Source organism: Arachis stenosperma, chromosome 2 (genome assembly GCF_014773155.1).
Source record: "Arachis stenosperma cultivar V10309 chromosome 2, arast.V10309.gnm1.PFL2, whole genome shotgun sequence".
Taxonomy (NCBI): domain Eukaryota; kingdom Viridiplantae; phylum Streptophyta; class Magnoliopsida; order Fabales; family Fabaceae; genus Arachis; species Arachis stenosperma.
Window position 1 is genome coordinate 94316494 of NC_080378.1, and position 13665 is coordinate 94330158.

Consider the following 13665-nt stretch of genomic DNA (forward strand, 5'->3'; position numbering starts at 1 on the left):
TAACTAATCTCAGTATTTCCGTTAGATGGGGAAGTTCTTCAACTTCGGGTGGATGGATCTCCGAATGAACCCGTCACGGTTGAGGGTTTCCCCGACGTTCCTTCCCATGGGAGCATTTGTTGTTTCTTGAGGTGGAGGTAATGCTAGCGTCAGGTCATCATGGTGGGGCTCTGGTTCCCACTCAGACGACGTATGACCGTCTTCATATTGGTTGTTCGCTATATGCGGATGTAGACTTCTAGGTCTGCGACGACGGTGCAAATGTTCTGAGGGTTGTCTGAAACAGTTATTTGAGCCTGAACATGAGGACCAAACTCCTTCTGAGGCAGCGTCCGACTTGTGTTGGAGCCGAGGTGCCGTCGTCCGAGTTATTCGTGAGGAGTTTGGGATGATACCTGCAAGAGATTCCGATACTTAAGTTATCAAGGACTTTAAACAGGTTTTTAGTAGATTGAGTTCTTCAATATATCTAAAGAGTGTCAGTGTATTTATAGTAGAATAAATAACTATCTTTTAGAATAGTTCCACTTTTATTGATGAATAACTGTTCCTTTATCTTAAGAGTTTATTGAGACAGAAATAATAAAAAATATTTAGGAAATAATTACTTATTTAAATAAGCAAGGTCGGACTACCTGCATCGTACCCGACCTCTTGGGTTCAGACTAGCTGCATCGTACCCTATCTCTAGAGATAAAGGGGACCACTTTTTTTGGTGGGATTTAACACTTTGCTTGACCTTATTTCGGGTCATGGTATAAACAAGTTCTTTAAATAAGTTTAACAGAATTTAAAATACAACAATCATTTATTACATTAAAATTTATTTTCATTGAGAAACCATGGCACTGACAACACCTATGTTCAAGCATAGACCAACATATAATACAGTTTGGAATAGAATATCACATGGCAAAGAAAATAATTGTCCACAATAACTTTTGTACTATCACCATTGCCATCTTGATGCTGCAAACCCCTCTATTCTCCATCCCAGAGTTCTGCAGGAGTCTTATATGCACCATAAGTTTCATGCACAAATAATCCAGTACCATCAATAACCCTCTCCTGCATGAGTTAAATACCAGTGTTATTTAAAAGAAGCTTCGTTTCATCTTTATTTATTTTATTATTATTATTTACATTCTGATCAACATACTTATTGTTGTGCCAGGCATAAATAATGAATTATGGCGTCAACAAAAATGCTAGAAGAAAAATAAGTGCCAGGAGAAACTCAAAAACTATTAGATTTTTTTTTAGAGTAGCAGGAAAAATAAATTGCCTAAATATTATAGGATAAGAAGTGTAAGAAAAGATTCACAAAGAAAACTTTGAAGTGGTCAATACATTACCGTTTCCTTTGTTGAATATTACTGTAAGGAAATTTCTTTGGTGAAAATTAGAATTAGATAAAGAAGGAAGATTATTACTAAATTTATAAAGAAACATGTGCATAAGCAACCTTCATTATTCACCAAAACTTCACTCTTCACCGTAGCATTACCTTTACGTAATCCATATTACCTTCTAAGAGGTAATCTACATTAACCGTGTAGAACCTAATTGGTAGTCTTCCAAACAAGTCATTATAACATTACCCATAATTTAGAAGATGGCAACATTTCTGGTTGCTAATATGAAATAACAGTAATCTTATTACATAATGTGTCAACCTTCCTCTAGATGATAACAAATTCCAGGGTTAGTGGCCAAAGCATTATGGAAGACTCTTGGGCTAGTTGAACTAACCACCAAAGTAGCTATGAAAAAAGTAGATTAAATTTATCACTTGCCTGCTTAATTTCAGAAAACTTGGCCATTAGATCGTCAGGGATAGACCAGTCAAAGACATCAAAGTTGCTCTTGATCCTCTCGTCGTTAGCACTCTTTGGCAGTACACTATGCCCTGCTTGCAGACCCCACCTTAGGGCCACTTGTGCTGGTGTCTTCCCTAACTTATCCGCAACCACATTAAGCACAGGATTCTTAAGGAGGTTATTCTTGTGACCGGGAAATTGAGAACCTAGTGGAGAATATCCCTGGAGAAGGAAATTCAGAAATTCAGAATGGTTCATATGTACACCCATTAGAAGCTGCATCAAATTTATCTTCAACTAGCTCTGGATAACTTCTTTATGTTTCCCAAATAAAAAAAAAAAAAACAATAATTCATTTATTGAATCATCTAGATTTTGAAATAGGTCACTGGATGCTTTGCTTACAGATAGGTGAATTCCTTTGGATTTACAGAATTCATGCAACTTTGGCTGCTGCCATTGCGGATGCAACTCCACTTGATTAACTGCAGGGGGAACACGCGCTATATCCAACAGATCTTGAAGCTTCTTTGAAGAGAAATTACTCACCCCGATAGCTCTAGCCTTGCCAGAGTCGTACAGGGCCTCCATTGCTCTCCATGTATTGGGGATGTTTGGTATCGTAAGATATTCAGGCTTGATTCCAACTGACCCCTTTTTTATGCTGACTGGCCAGTGAATCTATGCATAACCAATCAATTCAATTAACAAAACGAAATCGATTAAGCAAATTAATATTTTCATGTAAGAGCTTCTGTAAGCTACTATTTTGTAATATAGATTTATAGAATGCAATAGAAAAAGAATGGCAAGCACAGCTTAGCCTTAGCCTGGGTTCCGATACAAAATTTTCACTACAAAATTGTTTCAATTTTTTTGAATGCTGTATGTGGGTCTTGGGGATACTGGGTTGTCTTTCTGGGTGGATCGGGTGTCTCAGATGTATCACCGTTAACAACCATAACTTTTGCAACAATTATATTGGCAAAATGATTTTGCAATGCTACTAAGTATTCAATTACCACTATGATTTCTATAAAAGGGTTCTAGTCGAAACCTTCTGGTTGTGTACTTGTGTAGCATAAAACATCTTAGGCATATATGTATGCTCCATAATGTTCCAAGAATTTCTCATGTACCAATGCAGCATAACTAAAACAATTTATTTTGAAAAAACAATAAGTAGTGCCTAATCTTCCAAGTCTATAAAAGATAACACATACCAGATAGAGATCTACATAGTCAAGTTGCAACTCTTGTAACGTTTTATCTAATGCTTTTGGTACATCTTCAGGATCATGATCTGTGCTCCTGGGTTTATAGTCAAGAAACCAAGTGAACATTACTACGTAACCAAATGTCTCTGATATTGAGAAATATCACAGCATTCTCAGAAGAATGCATACCATAGTTTTGAGGTGATCCATACTTCTTCACGCTTTACAACACCTTCATCAAAAAGCTTCTTGAGAGCAGAACCAATCTACAGAAACCAAGATTCCAATTTTATCTTATTTTTATTTTCAAAGCAAAAAGTTTACTAGCAAACATTAACAAACACATCGAGCACTTCACTATATCAAAGATAAACAAATTCACGAGCTAACATAAGCAAATTTTCATGTAAACCAAAAATTAAGAATAAGTCAAAAATCTATAAATAACAGAACTTACATATGCAAGTAAGAGGTAAGATCATAAATTCATAATCATTCAGTAAACTAATGATTATTACCTCTGCTTGATTGCCGTAAGATGAAGCACAATCGATATGTCTGTATCCAACCTGACATGTCAAACACAAAAATTATAATCATAAATTAATAATCATCCACCTCTAGGGTTAGCTCTTCTACTTATAAAAATATAAAAACAAATGTGAGTGTACCTTGATAGCGGTGGTAACTGCTTTGGCCAAGGCTCCAGGATTTTCAGCCTGAAAAGTTCCTAATCCAACAGAAGGTATCTTGGCACCTGTGTTCAGCTCGAAGAATCTAATTTCCTCCGCCATAATTTCTTTAATTAATTATTTAATTCTCGTCAACGATCACTTGCGTAATCGCTTTGGTGTTTAGTTATTAGTCTATTTATAGTTTATACAGAAGAAACGGAACCTTAGGACTTAGAAAAGTGAGAAGATGATGTTAGCGCACACGTCAAATAGTGATTGGATAAAGGATAGAGTCATAGAGACTAGAGATTAGAGTCTTCTAGTAAATACTAAATAGTAATGTGGCCGTTTTAAATTTTAGTACTAATAAGTAATAACTAGTAAGTGTCGGAAGCGAAAAACACTCGTCAGGTGTATCATGTATGACTCTTCCCATGACATATTAGATAACGAATTATTTAATGATAGTCAATGCATTTGATGGAAATGAAAAAGACCCATGACCCATCTATCTGTCATCCATTATTAAAATTGAAATTCTTCAATTAATATCGTATCCTAGATTATACATTTTTGAAGATATTTTTTATTTATTTATTTATTTTAAAGTTACGAGTGAGACTCAAATTCAAGACTTTTAGGTGAAAATAGAGAGATTATTTATCGTTTCGTACTTTCGTTAGCTTATTTTATTTTATTTTTTTAAATATATTAATTAATTAATTTGATTAAAATAAATATTAAATTATTTAATATTTTATTTTTTAATATTAACTATAATTAATCAAGTACATTAATTATTTAATTTGATTGAAATAAATAAATTAATTTTATTTTAATTTACATTAATTTTTCCGCTTATATTTTTTGATTAATACTTTTTAAAAGTATTATAATTTTTATATGATAGATGTATAAAATATTTTTATTTATTTAATTTATTTTATTGAGTCAAACAACTATAATTAATTTATTATGTTAATTATTTAATTTAACTAATTTAAATGTATATTAGTTGATTTAATTTATTATAACATTAAGTGTTTGAGGCTTTTTTTACTAAAAGTTTTAGTTTTAAATTTTAAATTTTTATTTTAATATCAAATCTAATATTTCTATTAATATTTTTTTGTAATTTATTGTCTAATAGTTATATGTCCACATCAATTATATAGTTGTGAATATTTTTTAATTTATTATAAAAATATAATTTTATTTTTTTATTTTATCTATTTTTATATTTCATAATTTATTTATTGTAAAAAATCATATATCTTAAAAAATCTCATTTTTTAACTAACTGCTCTTCCATTCGATAATATTTTTTCTTCTCCCATAATGTATTATTTTACTGTTTAATTTTTTTATATAAACAGTAAAACAATATTATTCGTTAATATACTCTATCTCTTTTATTTCTTTTATTTTGTTTCTATTTATTTAAGTTTTTATAATTTTTTATTATAAATTTTATCATTTTTATTCCATACAAATTAATTTATCATAATTATTCATATGTTGAGTCTTCTTAATGTTTAAATTATATTTCTTACATGCTTAATTTTGTTTCTGATTTGAGAAATTGAGTGATGAAATAACATTGATTAATGTGATTGTGCATCTTCTTATTTGTCTTGTTGGTTTACTTTCGGTTTTATATGGATCATAAATAATTATATGCAACTGTGCTTATACATAAAAAGATAAGTATAAATAAATTTGGATCTTCTAAATTTTAAACTTTATTTTAGAGGGTAAAGTGTGATTTCTCACCATTTATTTCATAGGTAGAACCAAGAAAAAATATGAGAGAAAAATTATTCAAGGGTGAGATATCACACTTTAGAGTTTTTTAATTTTGATATGGGGATGGCGTTGGTGATGTGCGGCGTTATGGGGGTTTGGGGTGTTTGACGGAGTTGTGACGGCGCATGTAAAGAAATCGGTGGCACCGATTGGAAGGAATGAAAACGGTGGCACCGATTTGTGGGAGAGGGAGGTGCCGAAATCGGTGGCACCGATTGGTGGCCCGTTGCCACATGTCCCGCATGCAGGTGGCTCCGCGGTGCACCCCGTGACCTTATCCCCCTATACCCCTCTCTCTCTCTTTCACTCTCCAACACTCTCTCTTTCACTCTCAACTTTCCCTTTCTTCTTCCTCTCAACCCCACACACCCCCATTGTTGGACCACCACCAGATCAGCGAAAGAGGAAAAAAAAATGCCAAAAAAAAGAAAAACTAAGGAAGTAAATCAACCGGAGCTTCATATTGTTAACTATCTTGGAGATCCAAATCATGTAAGTTTTTTTTCATAATTTTATTTAATGATAATGATGGTGATAATTTTAGATTTTATTATAAGTAGAAATTAGAAATTAAACATATATGTATGTATTTTATTATTAGGTGGTTAGAAATAGAAATAAAAATAGGAATAAACCTTGTATGTATGTATGTATGTATGTATGGAGATGAGATGAATGTTTGTGGCTGTTTTGTTTGTAATGGTGATGAAGATGAAGCTCTCTGGATCTCTGGGTAGTGTATTTTAATGTAAGAAAAAGGGAAAAAAAATATTTGAAAAAATAGTACAGTAAATAAAAAAAAAGAAAAAAAATCTGTACCTAATAAATTGAAATAGGGAGATATTAATATATTGTTGTTGTTACTGTCAGTATTAGTAATCGAATTTAATTAATTGTAACGATTAATAATGAAAATTTTATTAGTTAATTTATTTATGATCGTTAATTATTATGATTAATAATAGAATTAGTATATATACTGTTAGAATAATAGGAATAATAATAAAAAACTAGTATGTTGTTTGGTTTATATAAATGATAATAATAATAATAATAATAATAATAATAATAATAATAATAATAATAATAATAATAATAGTAATAATAAATAATAATAATAGAAAAATTAGTGTATGTTAGTTGAATAATAATAATAATAATAATAATAATAATAATAATAATAATAATAATAAAAAAAATGAGTATGGTACGTTTTATAATAATAATAATAACAATAATAATAATCATAATAATAGAAAAATTAGTATGTATGTATATGTATGTACATGTATGTATGCTGTTTGAATATAATAATAATAATAATGATAATAATAATAATAATAATTTGGTATGGTTTTTTTTTTATACGAATAATAATAATAACAATAATAATAATCAGAATAATAGAGAAATGTATGTATGTATGCTGTTTGAATAATAATAATAATAACAATAATAATAACTTAGTATGCTTTTTTTATTATACGAATAATAATATTGATAACAATAATAATAATCATAATAAGCTGTTTGAATAATAATAATAATAATAATAATAATAATAATAATAAGCTGTTTGAATAATAATAATAAAAATAAATAATAATACTAATAATAATAATAATAACAATAATAATAAATTAGTATGCTTTTTTTATAAGAATAATAATAATAATAACAATAATAATAATCATAATAGTAGAGAAAGTGTGTTTGATGTTTGAATAATAATAATAATAATTATAATAATAATTATGATAATAATAATAATAATAATAATAATAATAATAATAATAATAATAATAATAATAATAATAATAATAATAATCAGAAATTAGTATGCTGTTTTTTTGTTTGAATTGGTTTTATGCTGGAAATTAGTTTTAATGGACATGTTAAAGTATACTTGTGTTATTGAATAATATAGTTGTGTTATATTTGTTCTTATACTGGAAAATGTGGTATTGTAGGCTTCAAGGATGTTGGAGTGTGATCATTTACACCCGCCGGATCCATATAACCAAATTGTTGAGGCACAGTTACGCGAGACTGGATTTTATTATGTATCCCAAATTGGAGTTATTAAAGGCCAGTCAGCAATGATTACTGCTCTGATTGAGAGATGGCGGCCCGAGACTCATACGTTCCATTTTCCGGTTGGTGAGTGTGCAGTGACCTTGGAGGATGTGGCGGTAATTCTCGGTCTGCCAACAAATGGTCTTCCGGTTACAAGTCCGACCATGAGTAGCTTTGAGGCATTGGAAGCCGAGTGCTTGCACCACTTTGGAGTTGCACCCAGGAAAAATGAATGTAGAGGGAGCTTTATAAAGTTAACGTGGTTTAGGGGTGTGAGAGATCGTATAGTGTTGAATGATGTTGTTAGCATGCAGATGTATGTAAAGTGTCACATAATGTTGTTATTTGGGAAAGTTATATTTACAGATAAGTCGGGTGCAGGGGTGCACTGGAAATTTTTACCCTTGCTCCGCAACTTCGGCCAGATCATACAGTTTAGTTGGGGTTCGGCATGCCTGGCACACTTGTATAGATCATTGTGCAGGGCAACTCGTGTCGACTGCAAGGAGATGGACGGTCCACTGACACTGTTGGTAAGTTGGGCTTGGATCCGGCTACCATTTCTAGCGCCGATTCCTGGCAATCCCCGAGCTTTTCCAATTGCAAACAGGTAATCTTGATTAAAGTATGCGTCGAAGTAATTGATTTAAATTGTATTTTGTTTATGGTAATTTAAGTTAGGAAATGGATTGTCCGTCTGCAGGTGGCATAACTGGGACCGTCAAAACTATGCCTACCGATATAAAACGCTTGCCCAATACAGGAGGTTGCTGGATGATCTAGAAGAAGGACAGGTATTGTCTAAAATACAAGTACCTTATGTAAATTCTTAAGTGAAGTAATTGTTGTGTAATCATCTTACTGGGAGAAGTGTCTAGTTTCTTTGGCAGGCTTATGGCATTAGATACATCGAGCCAGACGTAATTCCCTTAGCCATCCATCATAATTCTGTGGTGTGGAGTGCCACAGTGCCACTTATATCTTTTGAATGCATCGAGTGGCATGCTACTGATAGAGTCAGGAGGCAATTTGGATTGACACAGGGTGTTCCTAGTGAAGTGCAGGATCTAGGTGCATCACATGGGGAAGTTCTAACAGGGCCTAAGAATCAAGACTGGGCCAATACCCACTCGCGTTGGGTGATGCAATGGACCAATCGATATAGTCACATTCTCTCTGAAGACTTGGAGCATTTACATTATCCGTTAGAAATTTACATGCAGTGGTACCGAGAGGCATATGGTGACCACTTGCAATTGTCAAACCTTGTTTTTGAAGAGAATCCAGAAGGTCCTCCACCACCACCACCACCACGGCACCAGAACCGGTACCGGAACCGGTGGCCGTACCTCCACCACCACCGCCACCGGTGCCGCCACATCAGGGGGTTGAGTATTTTGCACCATATGTTCCTTACACGCATCCGTCTGATTATTACTCAGCGTCAGTCCCGTCACACCATCAGCCTTGGGGTGGTCCACATTCTGAGTATGGAGAGCAACCTTCATTCAGTCAGCTACTTGGTTTGATGGCATCGGGGTCGCACCAGTCACATTCAGGTAATTATATTGACATCCCCACCGACCATCAAGCACATTTTGGTGGAGTTACTCCAGCTAGGAGGTCATTGGATTTGGGATATCTAGGTCGCACTTCATCTGATAATTCTGGTGCCAGAATGTCTGTTGACTCGAGCAGAAGTAATGAAGCCGCGGGAGGGATCATACAAAGTGGAAATCCTAGACGTATTCCGATGACTATGATTCATGAGAGTCATAGAGCAGTTCATCAGGATGAGGTTGAGGATGAGTCTGAGGATGAGTCTGAGGATGAGGGTGATGATGAGGATGCGTCTGAGGATGAGGGGAATGACGCTGATGAGTCTGAGGATGAGGGTGGTGATGAGGATGACGATCCTGCTGACGAGGATACAGCACCTAGTGCAGGTAAAACATAATGTTAGTAATTATTTGTATTTATATTTGTAATTGTATTTGTATTTATATTTGTATTTGTTTTTGTATTCATATTTGTATTTGTATTTATATTTGTATGCATCGTGAACTTGTACTTATATTTACATTTATATTTATGTTTGTATTTGTATTTGTTGTGTTTACATAGGCCACAAGTGAAAAAGGTAAAGGTTACAACCTTCGAGCTGATCCTCCACGTCGGAGTGCAAATCGGTATACACCATCCGCTTTTAAAAGGATTGCAAAGAAGTGCAGAAAGATATACAAAGATATCAAGTGGGCACCGAGGAAGTGAAGTTGTAACTAGTTAATTATTGACAATGTTACCTACGTTCTTACTACTATTTAAGAGATAATGTGTACTATTGACTCATTGAGTATGTTAACTAGGTTATTATTGTTAAGTAGGTTGTTATTGTTGACTATGTTTATTTGGTTATTGGTATCTACTTATTGGATTTGTAGACTACATTGTTATTGTTATTGTATTTTAAATTTTATTTTGTAGAAAAATTTTTTTTTTTATATTTTATATTTTGAAACTTGACAATATAATTAAAATGTCAATTTTTTTATATGTTGTTAAACAATAATTTAAGACTCAGCTTTTATAAAATTAGCTCTCGATGATATTTATAGTTAAAAATGTTCATTCAATTAGTTTAGTTATTATGAAAAAAACTAAAACTAATTTTAAAAGAAGAAACAGAATTAAATAAATAACTTGTTATTTTTCATAGCAAGTTGTATTGAGTTTTTTGTAACTGTAAATTAAATGTGTAATGCTTTCATTATATTAAAGCCATTTCATTTCTTGTTCAAAAGAACTAATTGGATTTTAATTTATAATTTATAATAAACAAGTTAAAATCGTTGTGCAGGTATGATAAGCTAACAATGATTTTATCTTAAATTTCTTTTTAATACTTCAACGAATTAAATTATCAATAATAATAATAATAATAATAATAATAATAATAATAATAATAATAATAATAATAATAATAATGTTCTATAATAATAATAATAATAATAATAATAATAATAATAATAATAATGTTCAATAAAATTGTTAGAAATAATTCTACAAGAACTTCAAAATTAAAATTATTTTTGTATTTAATATAGCTTAACTTAGTGTGATAACTAGAAATTAAGTATAATTATTTTTTATTCTTCTACTACTAGTCGGTTGGACCTGCACTCGGTCCACCACTTTGACGACATCTACTGCGACTATGGCCCTCTGCACCGCATTGCTTGCATCGCCTCGGGCGACGCAACATACGGGTGTCCATCTCATTCAAGAAGCGGGTCATCTTCGGCCGGCCCTTGGCAACCCGTCTTAGGAACGGGTTTCCTACGAATCTAGGTCCATGATAAGCAGGCCACGTTGCCGGATTTCCCAGTGGTCGAAACTTAGCCCTGTATACTCTTCGAATTTGGTCCATCTTGTAAACGTCATTAACGAGCACTTTCCAATCCAACCTCTGATTTGCACAACACGCAAACACGTGCCTACACGGAATTCGGTCAACCTGGAATTCACCACAATCACACCGATAGTGGCGCAGGTCAACTGCATACTCAACCCCACTAGGCATCTCGCGTACTTCGAAGACTTCATTTTCTCTATCAAAACAGCTAACCTGTATGTTACCTGATGCTCGTTGATTTGCATTCAGCTTGGTTGTCACCAGCTCAGAGAACATAAGTCCAGCACTGATTCGGGCTTCAGCCTCAACTCTTTTCCTAGTGAACAACTCATTCAGCCTGTAAAATGTCGCCTTAACAAGTGCAGTGACTGGGAGATTGCGTGCACCCTTTAGGACGGAGTTGATACATTCCACAAGATTGGTGGTCATGTGACCCCATCGGTAACCACCATCAAATGCCAAAGCATACTGCTCACGAGGGATCCGATCAAGCCAATTGGTGTAAGCCTCACCCCGTTCCTTTAATCGTTCATAACGCATCTGGTACTCCCTGGTCGTCCTTGAATATCCTATGAAAAACATTCAGTCAGCTATGAACACCAGTCTATTTGATCATGCCTACAATAAATTAAAAGTTCATTGTATACAAACTTACCAATGTTGACAATAAGCTTCTGCAGGTAAGGTGCTTTGAACTTCCTCAAGAAGTTGGACTTAATATGCCTGATGCAAAACATATGGAAAGCTCTTGGAGGAGACCACGCCCCATTACTTCGTTCAATAGCTGACCTAATCGAATCGTGTCGATCGGAGATTAGTCCGACACCATCACGGGTCACCACATGTTGACGCAGGTTGCTCAGAAAAAAGTGCCATGCATCAGAAGTCTCTCCCTCCACTATGGCAAATGCAATAGGCACGATGTTGTTATTACCATCTTGTGACACTGCAACCAATAAACAACCCTTGTATTTTCCATACAAATGAGTCCCGTCCACCTGCACCACTGGCTTGCAGTGTCTGAAGGCCCTTATACAGGGGTAATAACTCCAGAAGACTCTATGTAGAACACGTATATCAGGAACCAAATCATCCCCCTGGTAAGCTGGCATTGTTTCAAAGTGAACCACTGCTAATGGCTCTTTGTGGCACATGGCCTCAAACCATATCGGCAAAGCTTCATACGATGCTTCCCAACTTCCGAAAATTGATTCGACCGCCTGCTGCTTTGCTAACCAAGCCTTGCGATAACTGATGGTGTAGTTAAACTTTGACTGGATATCAGCAATTACAGATTTTACCTTTATAGACGGGTCAACCTCTACCAACGGCTTTATTGCTTCCGCAACTGTCTTGGAATCCAGCTTCGAATGGTCTTGAGAAATAGTAGACCTGGTACAGGTATGACTTCCATTGTACCTCCTTATCTCCCAACAGTACTTCTTCTGCATTTTGGTTACCCGGATCAACCAGTCATAACCATTCCCATATTCTATACATTTGGCATAGAATGTCGTCGGTTCCGACTCATATACCCGATAGTCCACACCTCTCCGGATGGTATAATCTTTCATTGCCTTGATTACTGCCTCCCTTGAACTGAATTCCATCCCCACTGTGAACTCACCATCCGCCACAACAGGAGGGGCTACATACATCAAAAGTAACAAATGCTTCATTATGTACTCAGTAAGAAGTCCTTCATTACAACTCAATTAATAAACATACTTTACTAGGTAAGATCGTTATAGTCTTATTTTTCTCTATTCCATCTACGTAAACAACAATTCAGAGATTCACGTAGCTAGCTAGGTTTACGCACCTGTATTCATATATTCCGGAAACTCCGGTGCGTGCATAGCCCCTAAATCCAACGACCGCATGAAAGAAGGCTCTTGAAACGGATGCGGGTTTGCTAGTGCATTTGCAACTTCCGCCACATCTGCGTTCATGTCGCCAACAGCTTCTTCTTCGTCCTCGCCTGGACCGACGATCTCATAGTTACTTTCAAATTCATCTTCGCTTTCACTATTATAATCTTCCAACTCAATGTTACGGTCTGCTTCAGATTGCTCAAACTCAATATATAACTCGATGCACGATATTCGGTGGCGATTTTCCATGTACATTGAAAACATTTCCTGCATACTCGCTTCGTCCATCACATACTTGGTTTGAAATTGAACAAACCCGCCAAACACAGGTAAAGGATACCTGTACAAGATACACGATATTCTCCTACATCTTTGCGTGCCTATCTTCTCACAAATCACACCTTTCAACTCCTCAAATGACAATGTGAATGGAATAACAACATCTAATGGATTTTCACACACGAATTGAACTCCCTCATATGTTTGTAATAAGATCTGCCCGTAGTAATAAATCTTCAATACAACTCTATCATCCATATCACTATCTATTTCCAGCCTCACAGAAATTTTTTTTACCCAAATGAAAGACAAGAATCAGAGAAGAGAAGAGAAGAGAAGAGAGGAGAAGAGTCGCGAACGAGGAAGAAATGGGGCTTCTGTGGTGCCAACATCCGTTTTTGTGTTGACTAATGGCAAATCGGAGGGACCGACCGCTGCACACCCAAATCGGTGGGACCGATTTCTGATCCCGGATTAAAAAAAATTTAGACCACACACAAATCGGTG

The 13665-nt window shown here is 34.4% G+C and overlaps 2 protein-coding genes across 2 annotated transcripts; both read right to left on the reverse strand.

Moving 5' to 3' along the window:
• Positions 1-758: 758 nt before the first annotated feature.
• Positions 759-3952, reverse strand: LOC130961743 (NADPH-dependent aldo-keto reductase, chloroplastic-like). The gene is made up of 7 exons (XM_057887739.1): positions 3709-3952; positions 3556-3606; positions 3227-3303; positions 3044-3131; positions 2226-2501; positions 1797-2042; positions 759-1068 (listed from the first exon to the last, which is right to left on the reverse strand). The coding sequence occupies exons 1-7, from the start codon at positions 3829-3831 to the stop codon at positions 982-984; spliced, it is 948 nt and encodes a 315-aa protein (XP_057743722.1). The 5' UTR covers positions 3832-3952; the 3' UTR covers positions 759-981.
• A 6801-nt stretch (positions 3953-10753) lies between these two features.
• On the reverse strand, positions 10754-13416 carry LOC130963181 (uncharacterized). Its single transcript, XM_057889329.1, has 3 exons — positions 12828-13416; positions 11661-12653; positions 10754-11574 (listed from the first exon to the last, which is right to left on the reverse strand). Exons 1-3 carry the CDS (start codon positions 13414-13416, stop codon positions 10754-10756), a joined length of 2403 nt encoding a protein of 800 aa, XP_057745312.1.
• Positions 13417-13665: the final 249 nt, after the last annotated feature.